The sequence below is a fragment of the Coffea arabica genome, chromosome 9c (genome assembly GCF_036785885.1).
Source record: "Coffea arabica cultivar ET-39 chromosome 9c, Coffea Arabica ET-39 HiFi, whole genome shotgun sequence".
Taxonomy (NCBI): domain Eukaryota; kingdom Viridiplantae; phylum Streptophyta; class Magnoliopsida; order Gentianales; family Rubiaceae; genus Coffea; species Coffea arabica.
The window spans coordinates 2,694,464-2,722,059 of NC_092326.1; the positions used below are offsets into that span (position 1 = coordinate 2,694,464).

Sequence of the window (27,596 nt, forward strand, 5' to 3'; positions counted from 1 at the left end):
GTGTAGTTTTCAAATTCATGTTGCTGCAAAACTAAGGTGGCGACTAAATTGATAGAAGTGGACATGGCATTGACTATGCAATTCTTCTATGGATTAAGGTTTCTTATCCCATGCACTGGGAAGTTGGCGTTTTAAGGGGACCAAAAAAGGAATAGTGAGAGGCCCGCTTAGCATTGGGGCCACAAGCTTAATACTTCGGCCTTTTAAAACATTCCCATTCGGTTTCATCTGGCTAAATTTCCACAATGTATATGGGGTCAGATTTGAAGGAGTGAAGCTGTGTCGGTGACTAGAATATGAAATAAATGAAAAAAAAATTTACGGAATAGCAATAGATTCAAAGATTTATAATTGTGCCTAAAATACGTACCATAGGAAAAATGTAAAATAGCAAAGAGTTTTTTTTTTTTTGGTTTTTTTTATTCCCCTTATCAAGATCTGGCATAAAGAATGACTTCTAATACGTCGTCGTTGATAGCACACATAATAACTCATCATTCTCTTACATATTTAAAAAAATAGATTAATTTTCTATACATTAATAATGTATACAGTATTAGGCTTGAATGCATACTATTTGTGCAAATTTGGAATTTTAAATTTAAATTAATAGTAATTGTCATGCATCAGAATCTAATAGCATAAATGGTATTAGTGCACATAATATTAATCCTTAAACAATTATATAATTTGTGATGAATGAAAGTTGGGGGAGGAGGGGGAGGGGATGGAGATGGGACATCATATCAACAGTGTACATAAGTTTCAAGGAGAAAATCATAAAGGGACTAAAAGCCTAAAAGTCTTCAATTTGGGTCCTCATTGCGTCAACGAATGATTTCCCATCTAATTCATGGGAAAAAAACACTTTTAAATAGTCAATCATACTAATTCTTCTGAAAATTGCTGGATTTTCAGGGGTGATAAGACTTGGCGTTGGACCCATGTCACCATCCAGTTTTGGGGAAAAGAATGTTGCAATGGAAAGCCTTTCGTTGTGCAAATTCACAGTTGCCCGATGCTCAACGCTCTTGTAAATCTCATTTGTCACAATCTGCATCTCAGTTAAAAAATGTCACATTTTCCCAACTGTGTACTATGTAGCATACATTCTTATAAAAGGCTCAATAATAGGATATGGTTAACAGGGTAATCTTGTGAGTCCACCTATAACTACTGTTATGCCCCAAAAACATTGGAGATAGAATTCAGAAACTACACCCTGATAGATCCAAGACATGATTTGTGAGTAACTCCTGTAATTAACATTGAAATCAAGACTAAATGTAAATTCCTTTCTGAAAATCAAAACAAACTTGCCGGGGAAAAGAGCAAGTACTTTTTTCAAGAAGATAAAAAGACGGTAGTTTGAATTTCACCATTCATACATCACAGGTAAGCAATAATTTGGAGGGTGCGGTGTAAGGGCGTGTACAATACTAATTTTGAAGTTATTATACCCAAGTTTTACATTCTTGGGAAATATTACTCGAATAATGAAGTAATTAATCAATTAAATTGGTTACTAATATGAATAAAGCTATTTTTTCAATATAAAGACCTTTTCATCCATATATTTTATGCTTTTTTTTTTTTACTTTACAAAGATACGTGTTCCAATAAAGTAGTCAATATTCTATCAATAAACAACATTTGTTTAACTCTGACAAAGTAGCCGAAGTTAGAAGTTTAGGCACAAATTTGTCAAAAGATAAATTTTGGGATGAAAGCTACACTTTGACCTGGCCTAATTTTCTAGGCGGTGCATGTTGATAATTCGTCTTACATCAACCTAGTGTAGACATTCTAATCATAATAGGAAAGATTATCTCTTGAATCCTATTAAAATATGGGAAGGACAATCCAATTGCCATGTATGTTCAAAATTGTGGAAACCAATTTGAAAATATCTCATAAAAAACTAGATAGATGTTGTAATTATATAAACAGAAAAGCAATTCGAAGAGATTGTTTATAGTCACACTACATCTTTGGAGAAAGTATCTTGAGCATGATTACCTCAAAAATGTCTCCAACATTGACTATGAATGCATTAGGAAGTGGTACAACAGGAACCCATGCTCCAGCCTTTTTGATTTGGAGGCCTTCCACTTCATTGACTTGACGTAATATGGTAAGCCCAGTAGCATCAGAGTGGGGGCGAATGCCCCTCACTAGCTCAGGTTGGGGACATGGAGGATAATAGTTCATCCTCATTGATTGCATCCCTTCTTGAAAAAGCATTGTCATATCTTCAAGCTTCATTCCTAATGCTTTTGTCATTTGCTCAAGGACCTTGATGGCAAGGATTTTCAATTCCCTTGAGTACTGATCTAGAGTTTCTCTACAATGTTAAAAAAATGTAAATAAAAAGTAAAGAATATCCAATATATAATACCAATGCACGATGCTTTAGATGTTAACTAATTTTTTATGCATGCAAGGATGGATGTTTTATCATCATCTCACGGTGACATAGCTTATTAATTTTCCTCATAAAGACAATTAAGAAGGTAAGATTTAAGAAAGGGATAATTTCACAAACCTTTCCTAAGATTTTTAACAATTTCATTGAGCTCCCTTAAGGTTTCAAAAATTACACCTACCTCCCCTAATTTGACACTTTTGGTAATCAAACCTTAGACTTGGTCAAAATTTTTAATGAATATCCTAAAATACCCTCAACTTATAACGTTTGAATTACTTTCCAAAACAATCATAATATATTTAACACAAATATACAGATAGAGTGTGAAGTTTTTAACACCATATTTATTATTTGATAAGCAAAGATGACAATAGTTCTGTCATTATGATAAACTACTTTTAATGGTGATTTACCAGGGTATGTATTTTTTAATTTGAAAAAGAAAATACCGTCACAATTCTTTCAAAGTTTGTAGAATTTTGGATTGGTGGAACTATCATAGCTTGGTAGCAATTTTGGGCTTTTTTTTGAGCTAATGTTGCTTTTGGTACCAAAAAAAAATCAGCAAGTAAAAATTAGATCAAATTCAAAGTCATAAAAAATGTCACTAGTAAAACATTTATGCTGTCAATGTTTATATTTTATGGTTTTATTGGCAAAAATATAAAAAGGGGGAATAAGAATAGAAAAAGAAAAAAAAAATAATTATTAATACCATTCTTTGTAAAAGTATATCTAACAAGAGAGTTTTATTAAAATGTTAAAACTAATATTGTCATTTTATGTGGGCAAAGGAGGTAAATGTTATTTTTATAACCTTGAGGGAGCTCAATGAAATTATGAGAAACATGAGGAGAGGTTTCTGAAATTGTCCCTTTAAGAAAAGCAAGAGAGGATATATTTTCCTGTATGAGAGAGAGAGAGAGAGAGAGAGAGAGAGAGAGAGAGATGATATAATTTATTTTTTGTCAATCGTCATGATCTACTCTATTCATACTCTAACCTATTCTAGAGAGAGACCCAACTGAATCTATTGGGGAATCGACGGGAATTGAATCACCATCGGATCAAACTATTTCTACTCTAATCTATTTTAGGGGAAGGCTCAACTGAATCCATTGAAAAACCGACGGGAATCGAATCACCATTGAATCAAACATACGCACTCATATAGATTTGAGAAAACCACATATAATAGCAAAGTGATTGGGGGTAAGATTTGAATATTTAACCTCCCACTCCACCAAGACTTTAAATCATTGGGTGGCCAATAGCCATAAGATTAAAAGAAGAGAAAAGTTGGAAAACCATTAAGAATGACTCCAAGGTAAAAAAATAAGAAGAAGAGGCCTATCATGTGGAGACTTTAAGAGAGATAATGATCAAAATATTCAATCCTTAGGACACTTTGTGGCTGACAAGCTGTCCTTTTTTTTTTTCCTTTGAAGGAGTGGCTGATAAGCTGTCTTGATCATTACACATGGAATTTTATTGAAGAGATAACATTCGATGTTTCATGTCGTACGTCGGCCCCTAAGACAGTACGACTTCCAAATAAATGCATCTACATAATAAAAAATATATATATTACATACATCCGGATATTCTCTGCTACAATTTTTCATGTAACAGCATTTGGCCTTATTATTGCCTCCTCGTTTTCAATTATATGTAAAAGTTTTTTTCTGTAAACCAATTATATGTTTAGTTCTGGCGGGCTACCTACCATTGTGTTTGGATTGCATTTTCTAGGATTTTTTTGTAGAAAAATTACTATAGCGATTTGATGTATGTGAGGAGAAAAGGTAATAGGAAAATGTGATCATGAAAAACGACGCAATTTTCTGGCGAAAAATGGCTGTCCAAACAAGGCAGTATAAACAAATTGTGACCTAGAATAAAGAATAATTGAGTGGTTATCGTCTTTTTTACCCCTCAACAACTGAATGAGACATATATTATTATTTTTTCCCACAAAACAAAATTCACAAACAGTGATTAAGATGCTGCATAACCATTATCTACATCTTTCTTTATTTACTGTTCTTTAAGATTTAAGACAAAGTACTTAATTACCTCATCAAGTCCTTTATTACTTTGCTTATTAGAAGGGAATTATATAGTTCAAGTCCTTTATTTCAGTGATGAAGATTTATTGTGTACTTCCGTCTGCCAATTAATCCCTGATTTCCATAAAATAAAATCAATGCAGTATTTGTGATCTATCGATTTCCCCTCTCCTAATTTTCCCAAATCTCTAATTACAACCCTTAATTCATAAACTTCCATGGAATGCTGGTATTACAAAGATAATCGACATTGCCACTGTAGAAATAAAGGAGCAGAGAAGATAAGGAATAAATTAGCAAGCCGTAGTATATAAAGAACCAAATTAACCACCACTGCTATAATAAAGGACCAAAATGTTCATGTTTCCATCAATTAAAATACATGAAAGAATCAAACCGCCACACTTAAATAATATCTCTTATTGTAAATCCAGTTTATAAATCATAAAAATCATCATTATATCTCTTTACAATTTCAATTCTAGACTTTCAGTTTCTTTATATATATCAAGATGTTGACAATTTATGTAAAAGAAAATAGAAAGATTACAGGTACGGTGATTTGCAAAGTTACAGACTGCTACTAACCACTTATTTTCTTAACCTATTACTAGTCTATGATGATCTTATCCTTAGCTTTTAAGTATTTTCACCCACAAAATTTTAGACAAGTGTAAAGAATTTTAGACGCTTATGACTTTCAAAAGTTATACTGTGTGTGATGCTACTATAGTCCTCATGTGTTTGACAACACAATTCATCAGTCAGTGTAGGAAAGATTTACTCTTAAACTTAATGTATTTAGATCTTCATATATTCAGATACATTTGATAACAAAAAATTGAACATCTGAATTAATTAAGTGCTATTAAATTTTTTAGGCAAAACTTGCTATAAAAAATAAGTGATAAACTATTCACTTATCACTGAATATGATATACACTCAAATATATTTGATTTAATACTTAACAATTCAATAACTTAATAGATTCAGACTTTAGATTTCAATTTTCAAATTTATCAAAGGCGCCCTAAATACAATGATATGAATGTGTGTGCAAATTTTCTTTTACCTGAATGGAAGAGGAAGGTTGGGAAGTAAATGAGGTTTTCTCAAGTGAGTTGGCAGAGTGACCATGAAAAACATGTCACCCCAGTCAAGTTTTTGTTCCTCCGATACAACAAAGGCCTGTCCATATCCTTCTACATCGCCCGGTTCTTGGGCAAATCTCTTCTTCTCTTCAATCGTCAAATTGAAAAACTTTTGCATCTCTAGTTTCAGTTTGTCCACTAATGAAGAGCTCACTCCATGATTAATCAGTTGGTGACAAATTGTACAGTCACTAATTATTTGGTGCTGACTATTATAACACTTCTCCATTTTAACAGCAGGCATGTATATCCAATTAAATTTGATGATTGTCCTTGTATAACAATTCAAAGAAGATCCCAGGAAAAGCAGGAAAGAAAAGGAGATCACTCCTATTACATTCTAGTCATGCATTATGTACTACCACTAGAGAAAACCAAATGAGTTCATATATTAGGTAGGCATGCTTGCTTTTGACAAAAACTTTCTGGATAATTACAAGAAAAGGAACATTTCAATATGAAAAAAAAAAACTTGTGGCAAGATATATCATTTACCTACAGTCCTGAAAAGTCATAGTTATTAACATAATATATATTTCAGAATTATTTTATTCCCTTGAAAGTAAGTTAAAGTTGTGGTAAAAACCAAATTGAAATGACTAGTGGATTTTGAGCAAATACTATTACAATCAGACTCCATTATTAGGTCAACAACAATACCTAATATATGCATATACAAATACAAAATGACAAACCTGGAAGAAGCCCCATTCTTTGCAGGCAAAATGCAACTTTTCAAGCTCTGCATTCACTGATTCATCAGAAGGCAACCTTTGCATGTCAATTACTGGGACTTCCTCTATGGAGACCCCATGAAGTTTGGTTGGATCAGGTCGTTTGTATCGGGGTGGAACTGATGCAAATTTCCCCTTAGCCAACTCCTGAACATAGGTTACTTTTAGAGAGCTTCCCAAATTTATCATACCAGATTCCATGTTTGTGGTTTGTGTAAATCTCTACCAATATATATAGGTGATGGTACATCCACAGTTTTCGATATTTATTTTCACTAATTCCTAGTCATTACTTTAAGTTAATCTTATGCGTGTCGATTTAGATAAAATTATGGTCAAGTCTATGTGGTTGATAGCGAAAAAGTTGTTGAAGGTTTTAAATATAAAATCAGTTCATTTATTGTCTTGGAAAAAAATCAAAATACTTCTAGGCACATAATCTTCAAGGGTTCTCTCGAGAATTAGCAAATACGTGTTGACCTAGAAGGTCACTCCAAAATCTTCAAGGATTCAAGTGCTAATTTGTCAACATGAATCAAGGTACGCTTCTGCAATTTTTCTGTCAATTTTTTTCTTAATAATAGCTATATAGATTTTGGTTTTAATAGGTGACAGTTTTCACCAAAAGTAAACAACCACTCTAACAAGTGGTATCAGAGCTCATATGGTTGATTATTAGGAAATAATTTGGATTCAGTAATTTTTATCTTTAAGAATAATTATGTATGATATTTGTGAAGAATCAGCAAATGAGATATTTGTTGAAACCATGATTGTTGACTTTTTCGTTCACAATTTATTGCTTTGTGGTTCGGCTTTTGGGTTTACGGCATCATGATTGTTTGCATATGTTATTATCCAGTTTTCATGATAGGCAATTCATGAATTGCACGATTCATTGTTTGGTTAACATTGAATTCAGTGGTCCCACTTTGATTCCGTGCTAGGTTTGGATAATATAAGAAGTTGTATACGGAACTAGTTCTAGGCTTGACAATGATGGCTCACCTAAAGAGCTGCTATTATAATTAATTTCATCCATATTCCTCCTAAATGCAGTGTTTCAAAGGTAACCCATGGAACCATGTAGTACAAATTAAACCTTCTCAAATCTCTTGGGCCTGCAAATTACGTTGATTTGGTAGACCCATTGATAATTACCTCCTCCTTGGTCACATTAAAAAAAAAAACAAGTTTTATCGCTTCGAAATATTAAAATTGATTTATGATTAAGGGTCTATCAGCTATTGTCTTCGAAAATGGTTCATCACCTGCACTTCATGATGTTATCCAAATTTTAGATTATCCCCAAATATTTATTGAAATTATACTGGCCTTGCTACGTAGACGGAAGCATAACAATTACTTTGATTAAAAAAAAACTATATATATATATATATATTTTTTTTTAATATTAAATTTTATAAATTTTTTTGGAGGCAAAAATTAACATTTATGCTTTCAAACCTTTAATGAGGGAAAACTAAAATTTCTAGGCTTTAGAGAGTCAGTGACTAGAGGAATGACAATGAGGTGGATATGAGGCTAGGAAACCCTTACCCCTCTCCCTCCTTGTGCTTTAAAAACTTGTCCTGGCTTTAGTGCTATCCCCCCACTTCTCTTATCCCCGTGCCCATCCATCTACCCAACCGGGGTGCCCTGATGGGCGGTTCAAAATAAAATTTTATTTTTTATTTTGATCTTATTTTTTCATATATAATATTAACAAATAACTTTATAAATCAATCTTTTGGACTTTTAACTAATATTCAACATGACATTATGTTTAAAATCTACTTTACTCTTTTAAAAACATTTCTCCGTATTTGTTAGCAAATCTAAACTAACAGCTGTTACTATTATTGTTACAAAATTATAAATAATATAATATGTACATAGATATTGGCAAATATAGCTGCATATTAATTAATTTATTTAATTTATAGGCAAGGATGGTGCGGGGATGGTAGCCACATGGTAGGGGAAAAAAATCTCCACCACTAGGGCTGCAAACGAGCCGAGTCGAGTCGAGTTTTGGCCTAATCAAGCCGAATCTTGACTTCATTTTGTCGAACTCGAACTCGATGAGCTGACAATTTCGAAACTTGAGCTCGAAAAAATAAAAATAATTATTTTATTTTTTAAAAATAAATAAAATAATATTTTTTTCTTAATAAATAATAAAATATTAAGGATATTTATGTAATTTTACTATTAAATAAAAAAAATAAAAAAATATATATATATTTGAGCTCGTGAGTCCGGCTCAATATTTTGAGCTCGAGTTCGAGCTCGACTTTGACTCGACCAGCTCGAGCTCGATATTGATCGAGCTCAAGTCGAACTTGAATCGAATCGCTCGTGAGCGGTTCGATTCGTTTGCACCCCTACCCACCATCCCTTTCCTGCCCCCACAGCTCTCTTCACTCCATTTCTCTCCCCAAAGGACGGGCATCCATTCCTATCATGACCTCTCCCCACCTCTTAATTCTCATGCCATTGGATGGGCCAATTTAAGGCTTTGTGGGGTGGGAGGTCAAGGTTTCAAACCTTGTCTCCCACCAATTGCCACAATAAGTGGCTCTTCTAAAAAATCCAGACGGGTGCGTAGTGCATCCATTTGGTCCGGTGGTGGTTCAACCCCCACTTGTTTCCCATAGGCCTAGTTGGACTTCCCCTTAGATAGATTAAGATAGAATATAATATAGATAAAATAACGATGAATGACAAAAAAAAAATTAGACGGAAAGTGAATAAAGTTCGCATCTATCTGCCGTATGGTTTAAGTCGTTATGGAAAGGAGGTGACCTTTTAAATTAAATAAAAAAATAGTTGGAGTATACATTATTGGATTGATACTAAGTGTTATGATAAAAGTGTTATAAGGATATATTTAAGCAAGTGTCTCTATAGGTATGCCAAGAAAGGTCATTTTGTGTAGTGTATGTTGCCAAGTAAGATTGATATTGATTTCATAATTGTTGGAGTTAATGAAACTAGCTGGACAAACTGTTGCAAAAGAGTGTAGTTTTCAAATTCATGTTGCTGCAAAACTAAGGTGGCGACTAAATTGATAGAAGTGGACATGGAATTGACTATGTAATTCTTCTATGGATTAAGGTTTCTTATCCCATGCACTGGGACGTTGACGTTTTAAGGGGACCAAAAAAGGAATAGTGAGAGGTCCGCTTAGCATTGGGGCCATAAGCTTAATACTTTGGCCTTTTAAAAGATTCCCATTCGGAATTTTAAATAATGTATACAGTATTAGGCTTGAATGCATACTATTTGTGCAAATTTGGAATGTTAAATTTAAATTAATATTAATTGTCATGCATCAGAATCTAATAGCATAAATAGTATTAGTGCACATAATATTAATCCTTAAACAATTATACAATTTGTGATGAATGAAAGTTGGGGGAGGAGGGGAAGGGGATGGAGATGGGACATCATAACAACAGTGTACATAAGTTTCAAGGAGAAAATCATAAAGGGACTAAAAGCCTAAAAGTCTTCAGTTTGGGTCCTCATTGCGTCAACGAATGATTTCCCATCTAATCCATGGGAAAAAACGCTTTTAAATAGTCAATCATACTAATTCTTCTGAAAATTGCTGGATTTTCAGGGGTGATAAGACTTGGCGCTGGACCCATATCACCATCCAGTTTTGGGGCGAGAAACGTTGCAATGGAAAGCCTTTCGATGTGCAAATTCACAGTTGCCCGATGCTCAACACTCTTGTAAATCCCATTTGTCACAATCTGCATCTCAGTTAAAAAATGTCACATTTTCCCAACTGTCAACTGTGTACTATGTAGCATACATTCTTATAAAAGTCCAATTAGGCTCAATAATAGGATATGGTTAATAGGGTAATCTTGTGAGTCCACCTATAACTACTGTTATGCCCCAAAAACATTGGAGATAGAATTCAGAAGCTATACCCTGATAGATCCAAGACATGATTTGTGAGTAACTCCTGTAATTAGCATTGAAATCAAGACTAAAAGTAAATCCTTTCAGAAAATCAAAACAAACTTGCCGGGGAAAAGAGTAAGTACTTTTTTCAAGAAGATAAAAAGACGGTAGTTTGAATTTCACCACTCGTACATCACAGGTAAGCAATAATTTGGACAGTGCGGTGTAAGGGCGTGTACAGTACTAATTTTGAAGTTATTATACCCAAGTTTTACATTCTTGGGAAATATTACTCGAATAATGAAGTAATTAATCAATTAAATTGGTTACTAATATGAATAAAACTACTTTTTCAATATAAAGACCTTTTCATCCATATATTTTATTCTTTTTTTTTACTTTACAAAGATACGTGTTCCAATAAAGTAGTCAATATTCTATCAATAAACAACATTTGTTTAACTCTGACAAAGTAGCCGAAGTTAGAAGTTTAGGCACAAATTTGTCAAAAGATAAATTTTGGGATGAAAGCTACACTTTGACCTGGCCTAATTTTCTAGGCGGTGCATGTTGATAATTAGTCTTACATCAACCTAGTGTAGCCATTCTAATCATAATAGGAAAGATCATCTCTTGAATCCTATTAAAATATGGCAAGGACAATCTAATTGCCATGTATGTTCAAAATTGTAGAAACCAATTTGAAAATATCTCATAAAAACCTGGATAGATGTTGTAATTATATAAACAGAAAAGCAATTCGAAGAGATTGTTTATAGTCACATTACATCTTTGGAGAAAGGATCTTGAGCATGATTACCTCTAAAATGTCTCCAACATTGACTATGAATGCATTAGGAAGTGGTACAACAGGAACCCATGCTCCAGCCTTTTTGATTTGGAGGCCTTCCACTTCATTGACTTGACGTAATATGGTAAGCCCAGTAGCATCGGAGTGGAGGCGAATGCCCCTCACTAGCTCAGGTTGGGGACATGGAGGATAATAGTTCATCCTCATTGATTGTATCCCTTCTTGAAAAAGCATTGTCATATCTTCAAGCTTCATTCCTAATGCTTTTGTCATTTGCTCAAGGACCTTGATGGCAAGGATTTTCAATTCCCTTGAGTACTGATCTAGAGTTTCTCTACAATGTTAAAAAAAATGTAAATAAAAAGTAAAGAATATCCAATATATAATACCAATGCACAATGCTTTAGATGTTAACTAATTTTTTATGCATGCAAGGATGGATGTTTTATCATCATCTCACGGTGACATGGCTTATTAATTTTCCTCATAATGACAATTAAGAAGGTAAGATTGAAGAAAGGGATAATTTCATAAACCTTTCCTAAGATTTTTAACAATTTCATTGAGCTCCCTTAAGGTTTCAAAAATTACACCTACCTCCCCTAATTTGACACTTTTGGTAATCAAACCTTAGACTTGGTCAAAATTTTTAATGAATATCCTAAAATACCCTCAACTTATAATGTTTCAATTACTTTCCAGAACAATCATAATATATTTAACACAAATATACAGATAGAGTGTGAAGTTTTTAACACCATATTTATTATTTGATAAGCAAAGATGACAATAGTTCTATCATTATGATAAACTACTTTTAATGGTGATTTACCAGGGTATGTATTTTTTAATTTGAAAAAGAAAATACCGTCATAATTCTTTTAAAGTTTGTAGAATTTTGGATTGGTGGAACTATCATAGCTTGGTAGCAATTTTGGGCTTTTTTTTTTAGTTAATGTTGCTTTTGGTACCAAAAAAAATCAGCAAGTAAAAATTAGATCACATTCAAAGTCATAAAAAATGTCACTAGTAAAACATTTATGCTGTCAATGTTTATATTTTATGGTTTTATTGGCAAAAATATAAAAAGGGGAATAAGAATAGAAAAAGAAAAGAAAAATAATTATTAATACCATTCTTTGTAAAAGTATATCAACAAGAGAGTTTTATTAACATGTTAAAACTAATATTGTCATTTTATGTGGGCAAAGGAGGTAAATGTTATTTTTATAACCTCGAGGGAGCTCAATGAAATTATGAGAAACCTGAGGAGAGGTTTCTGAAATTGTCCCTTTAAGAAAAGCAAGAGAGGATATATTTTCCTGTATGAGAGAGAGAGAGATGATATAATTTATTTTTTGTCAATCGTCATGATCTACTCTATTCATACTCTAACCTATTCTAGAGGAAGACCCAACTGAATCTATTGGGGAACCGACAGGGATTGAATCACCACCGGATCAAACTATTTCTACTCTAATCTATTTTAGGGGAAGGCTCAACTGAATCCATTGAAAAACCGACGGGAATTGAATCACCATTGAATCAAACATACGCACTCATATGGATTTGAGAAAACCACATATAGTAGCAAAGTGATGGGGGGTAAGATTTGAACATCAACCTCCCACTCCACCAAGACTTTAAATCATTGGGTGGCCAATAGCCATATGATTAAAAGAAGAGAAATGTTGGAAAACCATTAAGAATGACTCCAAGGTAAAAAAAATAAGAAGAAAAGGCCTATCATGTGGAGACTTTAAGAGAGATAATGGTCAAAATATTCAATCCTTAGGACACTTTGTGGCTGATAAGCTGTCCTTTTTTTTTTTTCTTTGAAGGTGTGGCTGATAAGCTATCTTGATCGTTACACATGGAATTTTATTGAAGGGATAACATTCGATGTTTCATGTCGTACGTCGGCCCCTAAGACAGTACGACTTCCAAATAAATGCATCTACATAATAAAAAATATATATATTACGTACACCCGGATGTTCTCTGCTACAATTTTTCATGTAACAGCATTTGGCTTTATTATTGCCTCCTCGGTTTCAATTATATGTAAAAGTTTTTTTTTTCTGTAAACCAATTATATGTTTAGTTCTGGTGGGCTACCTGCCATTGTGTTTGGATTGCATTTTTTAGGATTTTTTTTAGAAAAATCACTATAGCGATTTGATGTATGTGAGGAAAAAATGTAATAGGAAAATGTGATCACGGAAAACGATGCAATTTTCCGACAGAAAATGGCTGTCCAAACAAGGCAGTATAAACAAATTGTGACCTACAACAAAGAATAATTGAGTGGTTATCGTCTTTTTTACCCCTCAACAATTGAATGAGACATATATTATTTTTTTTCGGCAAAACAAAATTCTCAAACAGTGATTAAGATGTTGCATAACCATTAACTACATATTTCTTTATTTACTGTTCTTTAAGATTTAAGACAAAGTACTTAATTACCTCATCAAGTCCTTTATTACTTTGCTTATTAGAAGGGAATTATATAGTTCAAGTCCTTTATTTCAGTGATGACGATTTATTGCGTACTTCCATCTACCAATTAATCCCTGATTTCCATAAAATAAAATCAATGCAGTATTTGTAATCTATCGATTTCCCCTCTCCTAATTTTCCCAAATCTCTAATTACAACCCTTAATTCATAAACTTCCATGGAATGCTGGTATTACAAAGATAATCGACATTGCCACTGTAGAAATAAAGGAGCAGAGAAGATAAGGAATAAATTAGCAAGCCGTAGTATATAAAGAACCAAATTAACCACCACTGCTATAATAAAGGACCAAAATGTTCATGTTTCCATCAATTAAAATACATGAAAGAATCAAACCGCCACACTTAAATAATGTCTCTTATTGTAAATCCAGTTTATAAATCATAAAAATCATCATTATATCTCTTTACAATTTCAATTCTAGACTTTCAGTTTCTTTATATATATCAAGATGTTGACAATTTATGTAAAAGAAAATAGAAAGATTACAGGTACGGTGATTTGCAAAGTTACAGACTGCTACTAACCACGTATTTTCTTAACCTATTACTAGTCTATGATGATCTTATCCTTAGCTTTTAAGTATTTTCACCCACAAAATTTTAGACAAGTGTAAAGAATTTTAGACGCTTATGACTTTCAAAAGTTATACTGTGTGTGATGTTACTATAGTCCTCATGTGTTTGACAACACAATTCATCAGTCTGTGTAGGAAAGATTTACTCTTAAACCTAATGTATTTAGATCTTAATATATTCAGATACCTTTGATAACCAAAAATTGAACATCTGAATTAATTAAGTGCCATTAAATATTTTAGGCAAAACTTGCTATAAAAAGTAAGTGATAAACTATTCACTTATCACTGAATATGATATACATTCAAATGTATTTGATTTAATATTTAACAATTCAATAACTTAATGAATTCAGACTTTAGATTTCAAATTTCAATTTTATCAAATGCACCCTAAATACAATGATATGAATGTGTGTGCAAATTTTCTTGTACCTGAATGGAAGAGGAAGGTTGGGAAGTAAATGAGGTTTTCTGAAGTGAGTTGGCAGAGTGACCATGAAAAACATGTCACCCCAGTCAAGTTTTTGTTCCTCCGATCCAACAAAGGCCTGTCCATATCCTTCTACATCGCCCGGTTCTTGGGCAAATCTCTTCTCCTCTTCAATCGTCAATTCGAAAAACTTTTGCATCTCTAGTTTCAGTTTGTCCACTAATGAAGAGCTCGCTCCATGTTTAATCAGCTGGTGACAAATTGTACAGTCACTAATTATTTGGTGCTGACTATAATAACACTTCTCCATTTTAACAGCAGGCATGCATATCCAATTAAATTTGATGATTGTCCTTGTATAACAATTCAAAGAAGATCCCAGGAAAAGCAGGAAAGAAAATGAGATCACTCCTATTACATTCTAGTCATGCATTATGTACTACTACTAGAGAAAACCAAATAAGTTCTTATATTAGGTAGGCATGCTTGCTTTTGACATAAAATTTCAATATGAAAAAAATAACTTGTAGCAAGATATATCATTTACCTACAGTCCTGAAAAGTCATAGTTATTAACATAATAAATATTTCAGAATTATTTTATTCCCTTGAAAGTAAGTTAAAGTTGTGGTAAAAACCAAATTGAAATGACTAGTGGATTTTGAGCAAATACTATTACAATCAGACTCCATTATTAGGTCAACAACAATACCTAATATATGCATATACAAATACAAAATGACAAACCTGGAAGAAGCCCCATTCTTTGCAGGCAAAATGCAACTTTTCAAGCTCTGGATTCACCGATTCATCAGAAAGCAACCTTTGCATGTCAATTACTGGGACTTCCTCTGTGGAGACCCCATGAAGTTTGGTTGGATCAGGTCGTATGTATCGGGGTGGAACTGATGCAAATTTCTCCTTAGCCAACTCCTGAACATAGGGTACTTTTAGAGAGCTTCCCAAGTTTATCATACCAGATTCCATGTTTGTGGTTTGTGTAAATCTCTACCATATATATATATATATATATATATATATATATATATATATATATATATATATATATGCGTAGCTCCAAGTTGCAATTGATATCAATTCGTGATCAAGGCACGCTTTATATGTGTCATATGTGTAAATAGTATAACTGATATTCAGTTGTTAAAGTTATTTTACTAAAATTTGGTTTTACATTTTGAAATTTTTAGAGATAATGTAAAAGATGACACAAAATTTTAGCACCACAGATTCAAATCACACTTTATATACTTAGATATTCGAAAGATGTTTCCTTAGTGACATGTTATAGTTCTTGGACAAACATGCTTACTTTTGTTAAGGTTAATAAAAGACTAAAGGAATTTTGGAAATTTTCCTTAATTTTATGTTCATAACGTTTAATTGTATATTCTAATTTTTGGTAAATTAACCAACCTCAAACCTGATCATATGCTACTTTGGTAAGATTAATTAAAAAAATGAAATTTAGATTTCACAATTATTGGCACTCTTTCCTATTTTTGATATGTCACATTTGGAATATTCTGCTTTTAGAAACTAAACTTAACTAATAAAACAATATTTTTAGATTTGACCCAAACAAAAAGCATTAATGATATTTGATCAATGAAATAAATTAAAATCTGAGAAAAACAAATGGGGAGCTGAAGGCTCATTGAGAGATTTAGGTTGAAAAATGTACGTTAGTAAATTTTCTGATTTGTTTTATGACAAGGTAAGTATTTTTGTCATGGCTTGTTGACCTTGGTTGATCAGTCCTTGGTTTTGATGATTAACAAACCAAAATGTAGATTTGGACTAATGTTTTTATGTGAGAAATTTGTTAGAACAGGTCATTGATCCAAAAGAGAATCGAAAAGATTTGAATCAAAGAGAAGTTAAGAAATATGAAGGTTCGGACGTAGAGGATCGGACGCTCGATAGAGGATCAGTCGTCCGACTGACGACGATACTCTTCGGACACTTGGATCGGACGCTTATTCATTGCTTCGGCCGTCCGACACAAAAAGAATGAACGTTGAACATTCTGATTTCTATCGGACGCAGAACAAATGGTTCGGACGTCCGATAGGTGGTTCGGACGCAGAGCAAATGGTTCGGACGTCCGACAGGCCAACGGCTAGTTTTGACAGCATTTAATATTTGACCGTTGGAGAGCCTTTTGGAGCCATTTCTCACCTTCTATAAATACCCCAAAGCACAAGAAGACACGGACTTTTGGCCAACACTAAATACAAGCTTACAAGTGAGATCTTTGAGTAGAAATATTCTTTGTTGGTTGTATAAGGGGTTGGGAAAGTTGGGTTGTGAGGTTGCTCAAGTGAAGGTTACTCTCTAGGAGGAGTAAAACCTTGGTGAAGGTAAACCTATCACTTGGAGTGGTAAAACCTTGATAAAGGTTGCCTCACTTGTATAAAGTAGTTCTTAATTGAATGGGTAAGCTTTCAATTGTAGCTAGTTGAGGGTTTACTTGGAGAGTAGTAAAATTCCTTTGCTCAACCAAAGTATGTTTGGGGTGAGGAAGGAGTGAGCCTTCACTTGTACAAGTTGGTTAGCACTACCATCACTTGAAGAAACTATTTGGTGGATTCAACTCCAAGTTTGGAAGAAGCTTGGGAATTTGATTGGTTTGAATTTCTTTTACTTTATTGTTACTCTATTTTTGTGCTTTAAAATTGCTTATATTTTTTGTCATTGTATGTACTTGACTACTTGTCTGGTTGAGTATTTTGGTTGTATTTGGTTGCATCGGGGCTTACAATTGGTATCAGAGCTTGGTCTCCTAGAGATTAAGCTTAACCGCTTAGAGTAAAGATCATGACAACCATAAAAGTTTCCTTTTTAGAAGGGCAATCTATTGATAGACCACCTATGTTTAATGGTTATCATTTTAGCATGTGGAAACAAAGAATGATGATTTTCTTACAATCCGTTTATATTGAATTATGGTATGTGGTAGAAGATGGTTCTTATGAAGCTAGAATAGTTGACTCTACCACTAATTTGAGTAGATTAAAGACTAGACAAGAATTGAATGAAAAAAACAAGAGATACCTTTCTTTGAATGCCAAGGCCATGTATATATTGTACAATGCATTAGATGTAAATGAATCTAGTAGGATTAAAGGTTGTAAATCAGCTAAAGATATTTGGGATAAATTGTGTGAATTTCATGAAGGTAACCAAGATATTAAAGAACAAAAAAAATCTTTGCTTGTTTCTCAATATGAATTTTTCAAAATGCATCCTCTTGAAAATGTTGATAAGATGTGTAGTAGATTTTGTGACATTATTCAAGATCTTAAATTGCTTGGAAAAGAATATTCTTTAGGTGAGAAAAATAGAAAGATTTTGAATGCCTTGCCAAACGAATGGGAAAATAAAATAAATGCTATAGAAGAGGCAAAGGATTTAAATTCTATGTCCATTGAATCTCTTGTGAATTCCCTAATCTTTTATGAATTAAAGCTGAAATTCAAAGTGCAAGAGGAAGAAAATGCAAAAATGTATAAGAGAGGCATAGCTTTTAAAGCATCTCAAGTGGGGGATAACCCATCCTTCATGGGTAATGAAAACATGGAAGTGGACAATGATATAACTCCTCACATCAAAAGTTTCAAGAAGATCTTCAACAAGAGAAGTTCAAGAGGAGATTGCAAAATTACATGGGATGAATGCAATTCAAAAAAAGAAAAAGAAGAGTTGGCCCAAATGGCACTAATGGCCTTTGGAGAAGATGAGGTAAATTCTTATCACTCTTCTAGTGATGAAGATAATGAACATGATGATGTGCAAATTCTTATGATTAAAATGCATAAAAGTTTGAGAGAATCTTATGCTAAAAATAAAGATTTGAAAACAAAAATAAATGATTTGTTGGAAGAAAACTCCAAACTTTTTCAAGAAAACAAATGTTTGAGAATGGAAAATGATGATTTAAAAAATCAAAAAAGTGTTTTTGATTGCAAAAATAATTTGAAAAGGAAGTTGGAAGAGAAAACAAAGTTTTATGAAAAAATGTTGGAGGAACAAAATTTGTTAAAGAAAAGAATTAATGACTTGAACGAGTTTCTCCAAAATGAAAAACAAAAATTTTCTCAAACAAAAGAAAGCAAATCTTTTCAAGACACAAATAAGTTTGCTATGATAAGAAGTAAGAAAATTAGTTGCATTAAATCCACTTATGTGCAAAATACTTCTATCATGTGTCACTTTTGTTGCCAATTTGGACATATGCAAAATGATTGGTATGTAAAAAAAAATACGAGAAAAGGTATGAAATCCATGTGGATTGCTAGATCATGTTGTACTAACTCCCAAGGACCCTATAAAAAATTACAATTGGTATTTTGAAAGTTTTGACATTCAATATGGTCTTGATTTGATAAATAAAGGGGGAGTTTGCTTTTTGATTGATGCCAAAAGGGGGAGTAGGATTTATTGAAATTTCTTTGTATGTTGGCATTTTCTAAGGGGGAGTTTTATTTGAACTTATTTGATCAAAGAAATCTTTATTTTGTTTGTCATCATAAAAAAGGGGGAGATTGTTGACCTTGGTTGATCAGTCCTTGGTTTTGATGATTAACAAACCAAAATGTAGATTTGGACTAATGTTTTTATGTGAGAAATTTGTTAGAACAGGTCATTGATCCAAAAGAGAATCGAAAAGATTTGAATCAAAGAGAAGTTAAGAAATATGAAGGTTCGAACGTAGAGGATCGGACGCTCGATAGAGGATCGGTCGTCTGACTGACGACGATACTCTTCGGACGCTTGGATCGGACGCTCATTCATTGCTTCGGCCGTCCGACACAAAAAGAATGAACGTTGAATATTCTGATTTCTATCGGACGCAGGGTTCGGACGCAGAACAAATGGTTCGGACGTCCGATAGGTGGTTCGGACGCATGGTTCGAACGCAGAGCAAATGGTTCGGACGTCCGACAAGCCAACGGCTAGTTTCGACAGTATTTAATATTTGACCGTTGGAGAGTCTTTTGGAGCCATTTCTCACCTTCTATAAATACCCCAAAGCACAAGAAGACATGGACTTTTGGCCAACACTAAATACAAGCTTACAAGTGAGATTTTTGAATAGAAATATTCTTTGTTGGTTGTATAAGGGGTTGGGAAAGTTGGGTTGTGAGGTTGCTCAAGTGAAGGTTACTCTCTAGGAGGAGTAAAACCTTGGTGAAGGTGAACCTATCACTTGGAGTGGTAAAACCTTGATAAAGGTTGCCTCACTTGTATAAAGTAGTTCTTAATTGAATGGGTAAGCTTTCAATTGTAGCTAGTTGAGGGTTTACTTGGAGAGTAGTAAAATTCCTTTGCTCAACCAAAGTATGTTTGGGGTGAGGAAGGAGTGAGCCTTCACTTGTACAAGTTGGTTAGCACTACCATCACTTGAAGAAACTATTTGGTGGATTCAACTCCAAGTTTGGAAGAAGCTTGGGAATTTGATTGGTTTGAATTTCTTTTACTTTATTGTTACTCTATTTTTGTGCTTTAAAATTGTTTATATTCTTTGTCATTGTATGTACTTGACTACTTGTCTGGTTGAGTATTTTGGTTGTATTTGGTTGCATTGGGGCTTACATGGCTAACTCCTTTCATGAATTATGCAAAACACAGTCCACTTACACACACACATACATACATACATATATACACACACATATATATATGTATAGAAAAGATTAATTCATATATAAATACACACAAATTTTCTGATTTGTTTTATGACAAGGCTAGTGTTTTGGTTATCGCTAACTCCTTTCATGAATCATGCGCAACACAATCCACCATGGCTGACGATTTGATTTTGTTTATCGAGTTTCTCTCAACTGAAAAAGAGCTTATCGTTCACTTTCAATATCAGTGACATTTGAATAATAAGCTTGTTTAGTACAACTAAATGGAATTTCTTTGGAATTGGTCATCTGAAAAAGTAATCTCAGAGAAAGCACCAGCTACGGTTATAAATGTTTCTACAAAATTGTTGATAACATGGCGACAACTTAAAGTCTTCATGGAACGTCTCTGGAGTGATGTATTCCTTTATCAATTTGTATCAAAATTGGATTAGTCCATCTCCAAAGATTGACGACTTACAAAATAGGATCCACATACATTGCTACGCAGATGAGCTTGCGATTGTTCATTATTAAAGTAGACAACACCAGCCTAAAGAGAGCACATTAGTGCCCACCCAGTCACAAAATATCAGTGTCAATTGTACTACAAAATGTAACTACTAACACACAAATATTTAACCATTAAGACAATGAAATACAAATATTAAGAACGTACCTAATAATACAGCAAGTTTTATCACTTATTAAAAATTGTGTCTCATAATCAATCTCATGTAGTGAACGTTCATACTAAAACTATTTAAACCATCAATTGCAATTGCTCTATCAATAGTAGAGAATCTTCACCCAATTTGAGACTTTTCCCAGACTGCGTATATACAATTAATATGTCGTTTGGAATTTTGCACTTCAACTATAAATGGATTGGTTTTAACATTATTACCCATAGGTTGGCTTTATTCTAGGAGTTGTTTTGCTTCTAAAATGACTCGTTTACATCAGAGGCATGAACAGATAGTACCTTATTGGTTGAGGCCTCGACAATCATTGAAAGTATTAGAACCGCAAGCCAACTAGTCTAACCCCTTTGAAATGCTAAACGTGTAGAAAGATGGAAGTACTGGTAAAATTAGTAATTCCATTACGAGAAGTGGCGAGTTTATTGCCAAAATAACTCTTCTTCCAAAACATATATCCAAAGTAATCTAATTTTAAAATTTATTACCTTTATAATCCTTTTTTTGCCACTTAGGCTGCATATGTGTCAGGATGGAGATAAAAGCACATTCCATTTCTCTTTCCCATCTAATATCTTCTCCAATTTTCTTTCTAAATCTTCCCGCATTTTTTTGTTTCATTATTTTTCCCTTGTCAAACGTAATTCTAAGAAGTCAATATTTATATTAACAGCATCTAAAAAATATGCTTTTCGAGTTGATAATCTCAAGGCAAATGAAAATTATTCTCTTGTCTTTTTAAGGAGCAGGAATGATAACATAAACAAATATGATAGCCTTGAAGTTTTTTAATTACTTATAATTTTTGTTGCAACTTTTGTATTTTTAAAATTTATTTTTTGAAAAAATATATGCAATAGGTTTGATACATTTTTAAAAAATCAAAGACCAATAATAGCAAGGTCAATAATGGTAGAATTTATTTTAAATAATTATAAAGAAATTATAAAAGTTATGCAATCTTCTTGTGCCTCTATAATAAAAAAATTTAAATTTTTAGTTCATGTTGGATACTATAAATTAGATTTGAACTTTCCTTTCTTGTTATCCTGCATGGCAATCAGGATAACTAGATGGCAACAATAACATCATTATGGGAATAAATTTTAAAAACAAATCACATTGGGAATATTTTTTAGCAAGAGTGTTATTTTGGCAACAAACTCCAGAAGTGGCAAAGTGCAAAAAATTAAGATAACGTTAAGGAAAAAGTGCGAATTACACTAAAAGTTAAGGGCTTTGATTATTTTACCTTTTGTTTTGTTAGGTGGTTGTATATCATCGAACCTATAGGTGATGGTACATCCACAGTTTTCGATATTTATTTTCATTAATTCCTAGTCATTACTTTAAATTAATCTTATGCGTGTCGATTTAGATAAAATTATGGTCAAGTCTTGTGGTTGATAGCGAAAAAGTTGTTGAAGGTTTTAAATATAAAATCAGTTCATTTATTGTCTTGGAAAAAAAATCAAAATACTTCTAGGCACATAATCTTCAAGGGTTCTCCCGAGAATTAGCAAATATGTGTTGACCTAGAAGGTCACGCCAAAATCTTCAAGGATTCAAGTGCTAATTTGTCAACATGAATCAAGGTACGCTTCTGCAATTTTTTTGTTAATTTATTTCTTAATAATAGCTATATAGATTTTGATTTTAATAGGTGATAGTTTTCACCAAAAATAAACAATCACTCTAACAAGTGGTATCAGAGCCCATATGGTTGATTATTAGGAAATAATTTGGATTCAGTAATTTTTATCTTTAAGAATAATTATGTATGATATTTGAGAAGAATCAGCAAACGAGATATTTGTTGAAACCATGATTGTTGACTTTTTCGTTCACAATTTATTGCTTTGTGGTTCGGCTTTTGGGTTTACGGCATCATGATTGTTTGCATATGTTATTATCTAGTTTTCATGACAATAGGCAATTCATGAATTGCACGATTCATTGTTTGGTTAACGTTGAATTCAGTGGTCCCACTTTGATTCAGTGCTAGGTTTGGATAATATAAGAAGTTGTATACGGAACTAGTTCTAGGCTTAACAATGATGGCTCACCTAAAGAGCTGCTATTATAATTAATTTCATCCATATTCCTCCTAAATGCAGTGTTTCAAAGGTAACCCATGGAACCATGTAGTACAAATTAAACCTTCTCAAATCTCTTGGGCCTGTAAATTACGTTGATTTGGTAGACCCATTGATAATTACCTCCTCCTTGGTCACGTTAAAAAAAAAAAACAAGTTTTATTGCTTCGAAATTTCAAAATTGACTTATGATTAAGGGTCTATCAGCTACTGTCTTCGAAAATGGTTCATCACCTGCACTTCATGATGTTATCCAAATTTTAGATTATCCTCAAATATTTATTGAAATTATACTGGCCTTGCTACGTAGACGGAAGCATAACAATTACTTTGATTAAAAAAAACTATATATATATATTTTTAAGATTAAATTTTATAAATTTTTTTGGAGGCAAAAGTTAACATTTATGCTTTCAAACCTTTAATGAGGGAAAACTAAAATTTCTAGGCTTTAGAGAGTCAGGAGAGTCAGTGACTAGAGGAATGACAATGAGGTGGATATGAGGCTAGGAAACCCTCACCCCTCTCCCTCCTTGTGCTTTAAAAACTTGTCCTGGTTTTAGTGCTATCCCCCCACTTCTCTTACCCCCGCGCCCATCCATCTACCCAATCGAGGTGCCCTGATGGGTGGTTCAAAATAAAATTTTATTTTTTATTTTGATCTTATTTTTTCATATATAATATTAACAAATAACTTTATAAATCAATCTTTTGGACTTTTAACTAATATTCAACATGACATTATGTTTAAAATCTACTTTAATCTTTTAAAAACATTTCTCCGTATTTGTTAGCAAATCTAAACTAACAGCTGTTACTATTATTGTTACAAAATTATAAATAATATAATATGTACATAGATATTGGCAAATATAGCTGCATATTAATTAATTTATTTAATTTATAGGCAAGGATGGTGCGGGGATGGTAGCCACATGGTAGGAGGGATAAAATCCCCACCACTAGAGCTGCAAACGAGTCGAGTCGAGTCGAGATTTAGCCTAATTAAATCGAGTCATGACTTAATTTTGTCGAACTCGAACTCGACGAACTGACAATTTTGAAGCTCGAGCTTGAAAAAATAAAATAATTATTTTATTTTTTAAAAAATAAATAAAATAATTTTTTTCTTAATAAATAATAAAATATTAAGGATATTTATGTAATTTTACTATTAAATAAAAAAATAAAAAATATATATACTTGAGCTCGCGAGTCGGGCTCAATATTTTGAGCTTGAGTTCGAGCTCGACTTTGACTCGACCAGCTCGAACTCGATATTGATCGAGCTCGAGTCGAACTTAAATCAAGCCGCTCCCGAGCGGTTCAATTCGTTTGCACCCCTACCCACCACCCCACTCCTACCCCCACAGCTCTTGACAGGTTATCGAAACCTGTGCAATAATAAAACCTGCTCAAATTAAAAGTAATTTCTGTAGATAGCAGTAAGCAGGGTCGAATCCACAAGGACTGGGAGTAATTGTTCCTTTCCAAATTCACAGTGACAAAGGGGGTGTTTTATATCAGGAGTGACAATTTAAACAATTCAACTAAAAGTAAAATGATAAAAATAAAATAGCCAACTAGAAATTAAATAACAATTTACTAAAATCTAATGAGTGATAATTAAGGATCTAGCCAAGAAATAACTTCAGCAATGGTTCACCTAATTGATCATCGATACGAAGGCAATTCTAATTATTTATCAATAAATAGGTTATAACTGCCAAACAAGCGATGACAGTCAACCCCTCCTTACTGTGTCGATGATTAAGGTACGCCCGTTAATCACTGATCTAATTGAGAAATAATCTTAGGTACGCCCGTAAGATTTAATTTCCCAATTGCCTTACGTATTAGAGGAGCCCTATTATAACCAAATAACGCACTACCAGGGTTATTTCAGATTAGCCCGCGTATCCCCCTGGCACGAATATAATCGTGCCAGTTGTCACTATTTCAGGACAATTAAACAATTACGGATTTAATGCTCTAATTGACAATAGGTTACCAAATCAATTAATTATCCGGATCCAAGACAATCAATGAATTAAATAACCATAAACATAGCAATCAGGAAATATGCGGATACCAATAAATAAAAGGGAAAAGATTGAATTAAAACGATCTCACAATTTTTAGGCGAGCCAGAGCCTTCGTTGCTCCTTGACTAGGATTGAAAAATTAGCTCATAATTGATGAACTAAATCCACGGGAAATTGAAAAGGGAACAGCTGCAGCCATTGTTCTTGCTCGCGCGAATTCAACTCGGCCGAAGGAATAAGGAAAAACGAGAAACTACGGAAAGTGATTCAATCTCTCAATTGCCGTTGACATGTCAAAGGAAAAGCTACTATAAAGCTAACAAGAAAAGTCAACAAAAGCCACATTGGCTCCTGACATCCGTAAGAAGAAAACCAAAAAAGGTAAGAAAAGACTACAAAGGAAAAGTCAAAAAGAAAACAAGCCTAAGCTACTGAACGGAAAGTTCCCTTTCAATTTCTATCCAAATCCTATTCTAATGCTCTCCTTGCGCGGCGGCCCCCTTGCGGAGAGGACGAAGCCTCTGGAGGAAGAAGAAGCCAGCCTCAACCCTTCGTTCCTTTCCTCCTTTTATTCTATCTTCCGCAAATTATCAAAAAGGACTTGTGTCTCTTTGTTCCAAAAATACCCTGGATGCCTGCTACTTGAACTCTTTTCTGATAATTGTCAAATCGGCACTTATTATGGTATTTTCGTTCTACTTCCTGAAATATATGCAAAATACTAAAAGTGAGTAGAATCTAGCAATTAATCCAGATTGGGTCAGGTAATAGGAGAAATTAATAATAAAATAAATGATAAAATCGCAACCTATCAATTTCCCCCACACCTAAACCATGCTTGTCCTCAAGCATGAGAACAGCAAACAAGTACCAATATTTGACAATGGTCATTGCTCCATCTACCATATTGCCAAAATACCAAGAAAAATATATATCAAGCATGGGTGATCAAGAACCAAGAAACATCACTTCGGTTAGCTTCTAAACCACAAACTCCTCTAATTTCAGGTTAACTAATCTAAGAAAAAGGAATGACGCACAACATTTATCAACAAATGGTCCAACTATTAACCAAAATCTCAACATTAAATCCATAATTTGGCAAGCTGATTTTTATTACACACTAACACAACCTTCACTTTTTTTTCACATTTTTTTTCTACTTTTCTCTCTTTTTTTTTATTCTTTTTTTTTTCAATAGTAACAAAAGACTTAGTCACTAGCCATTTGAGCCTTTTGACGCGAACTCCAACATTGGCCAGATGAAGGAGCTCGGTTACTCAGCTTCTATCGCCACGTGACCACGTACTTATAGCAATTACTACTTTTTGACGCAAGAATCGACACTTTTGGTGAAGATCCCCGGTTACTCGGTAGTAAATACTAGCGGAGTACAGTCAACTCTTATTCACAACCAAATAATACTAAAAATTCAAAATAACACAAAAATCAAAAGGAACTTTGCAGCTGCTAGTCTCATTTTTAAATATGGAGAACTAAGGTTAATAACCGGACCAATTCACATGAAAATGCCAACAGTCATTCCCTATGCCTAGGAGAGTTAACCAAAAAATTATAAGAGTAAAACAATCATCGATATTCACCAAAGAGATGTTCTTGGATTCAACCACATTAACTTGACACCCTTTTATTATTAAAACTTGGCAAAAGTAGAAATAGAGGCAATAATAAGGCGAGCTGCTCCTATTTTTGGTTTTTAGTGTTGTGATTTTGTGTTTTTGGCGCTGGTTGGCTGTGAATAATCTGGACTGTACTCCGCTATTAAGTTACTACTGAGTAACCGGGAATCTGCACCTAAAAGTGTTGATTCTCGAGTCAAAAGGTGGTGCTTTCTATGAGTACGTGGTCGTATAGCGGTAGGAGCTGAGTAACCGGCCTCCTTCATCTAAAAATGTTTGAGTTCGCGTCAAAAGGCCCCAACGGCTAAAGACTAAGTTTTCTTGTGTTAATTATTATTGCTATAAAAAAATAAGAAAAAATAAGAAAAAAAAAAGAAAGCAAAAACATCTAAGAAAAACTAAAAAGTAGAAAAACTAGCACAGCTGCCCTCCCACACCTAGATCCTACATTGCCCTCAATGGAGGAAATAAAGCAGTTAAAGTGAAAAGGACAACTAAACTTCCCTCTCAAGTGGCTACGGGGTAGGCGGGGACGATGGAGGGAAACCGATGTGGTGGAAGTACACGCCCAAGTTCTGAGTCATCATAACTCAATTCAACCAGCAAATGCAAAACTCTGTCCACCCAAAATCTCAACAAAGCCTCCAAATAGATAGTTAATTTCTCAACTCAAAAGCAGCAATTCTAGTAATAGCAGTATAGAAATTGGAGAATAACCATACAATCACAATCAGGTAGCCAACCAATTGGAAATAACAAATGCTAGTCAAAATACCCCAACCAGTACCACTGGTGCAAAACGTAGTCCAAAATCA

At 33.4% G+C, this 27,596-nt stretch overlaps 1 protein-coding gene and 1 pseudogene across 1 annotated transcript; both read right to left on the reverse strand.

Annotated features, from left to right (window-relative positions):
- Window positions 1-666: 666 nt before the first annotated feature.
- Window positions 667-6,601, reverse strand: LOC113707847 (oxoglutarate-dependent flavonoid 7-O-demethylase 1-like). Its single transcript, XM_072064194.1, has 4 exons — window positions 6,349-6,601; window positions 5,571-5,822; window positions 2,020-2,344; window positions 667-1,054 (listed from the first exon to the last, which is right to left on the reverse strand). Exons 1-4 carry the CDS (start codon window positions 6,582-6,584, stop codon window positions 797-799), a joined length of 1,071 nt encoding a protein of 356 aa, XP_071920295.1. The 5' UTR covers window positions 6,585-6,601; the 3' UTR covers window positions 667-796.
- A 3,159-nt stretch (window positions 6,602-9,760) lies between these two features.
- LOC113707848 (oxoglutarate-dependent flavonoid 7-O-demethylase 1-like) lies at window positions 9,761-15,635 on the reverse strand (annotated as a pseudogene).
- Window positions 15,636-27,596: the final 11,961 nt, after the last annotated feature.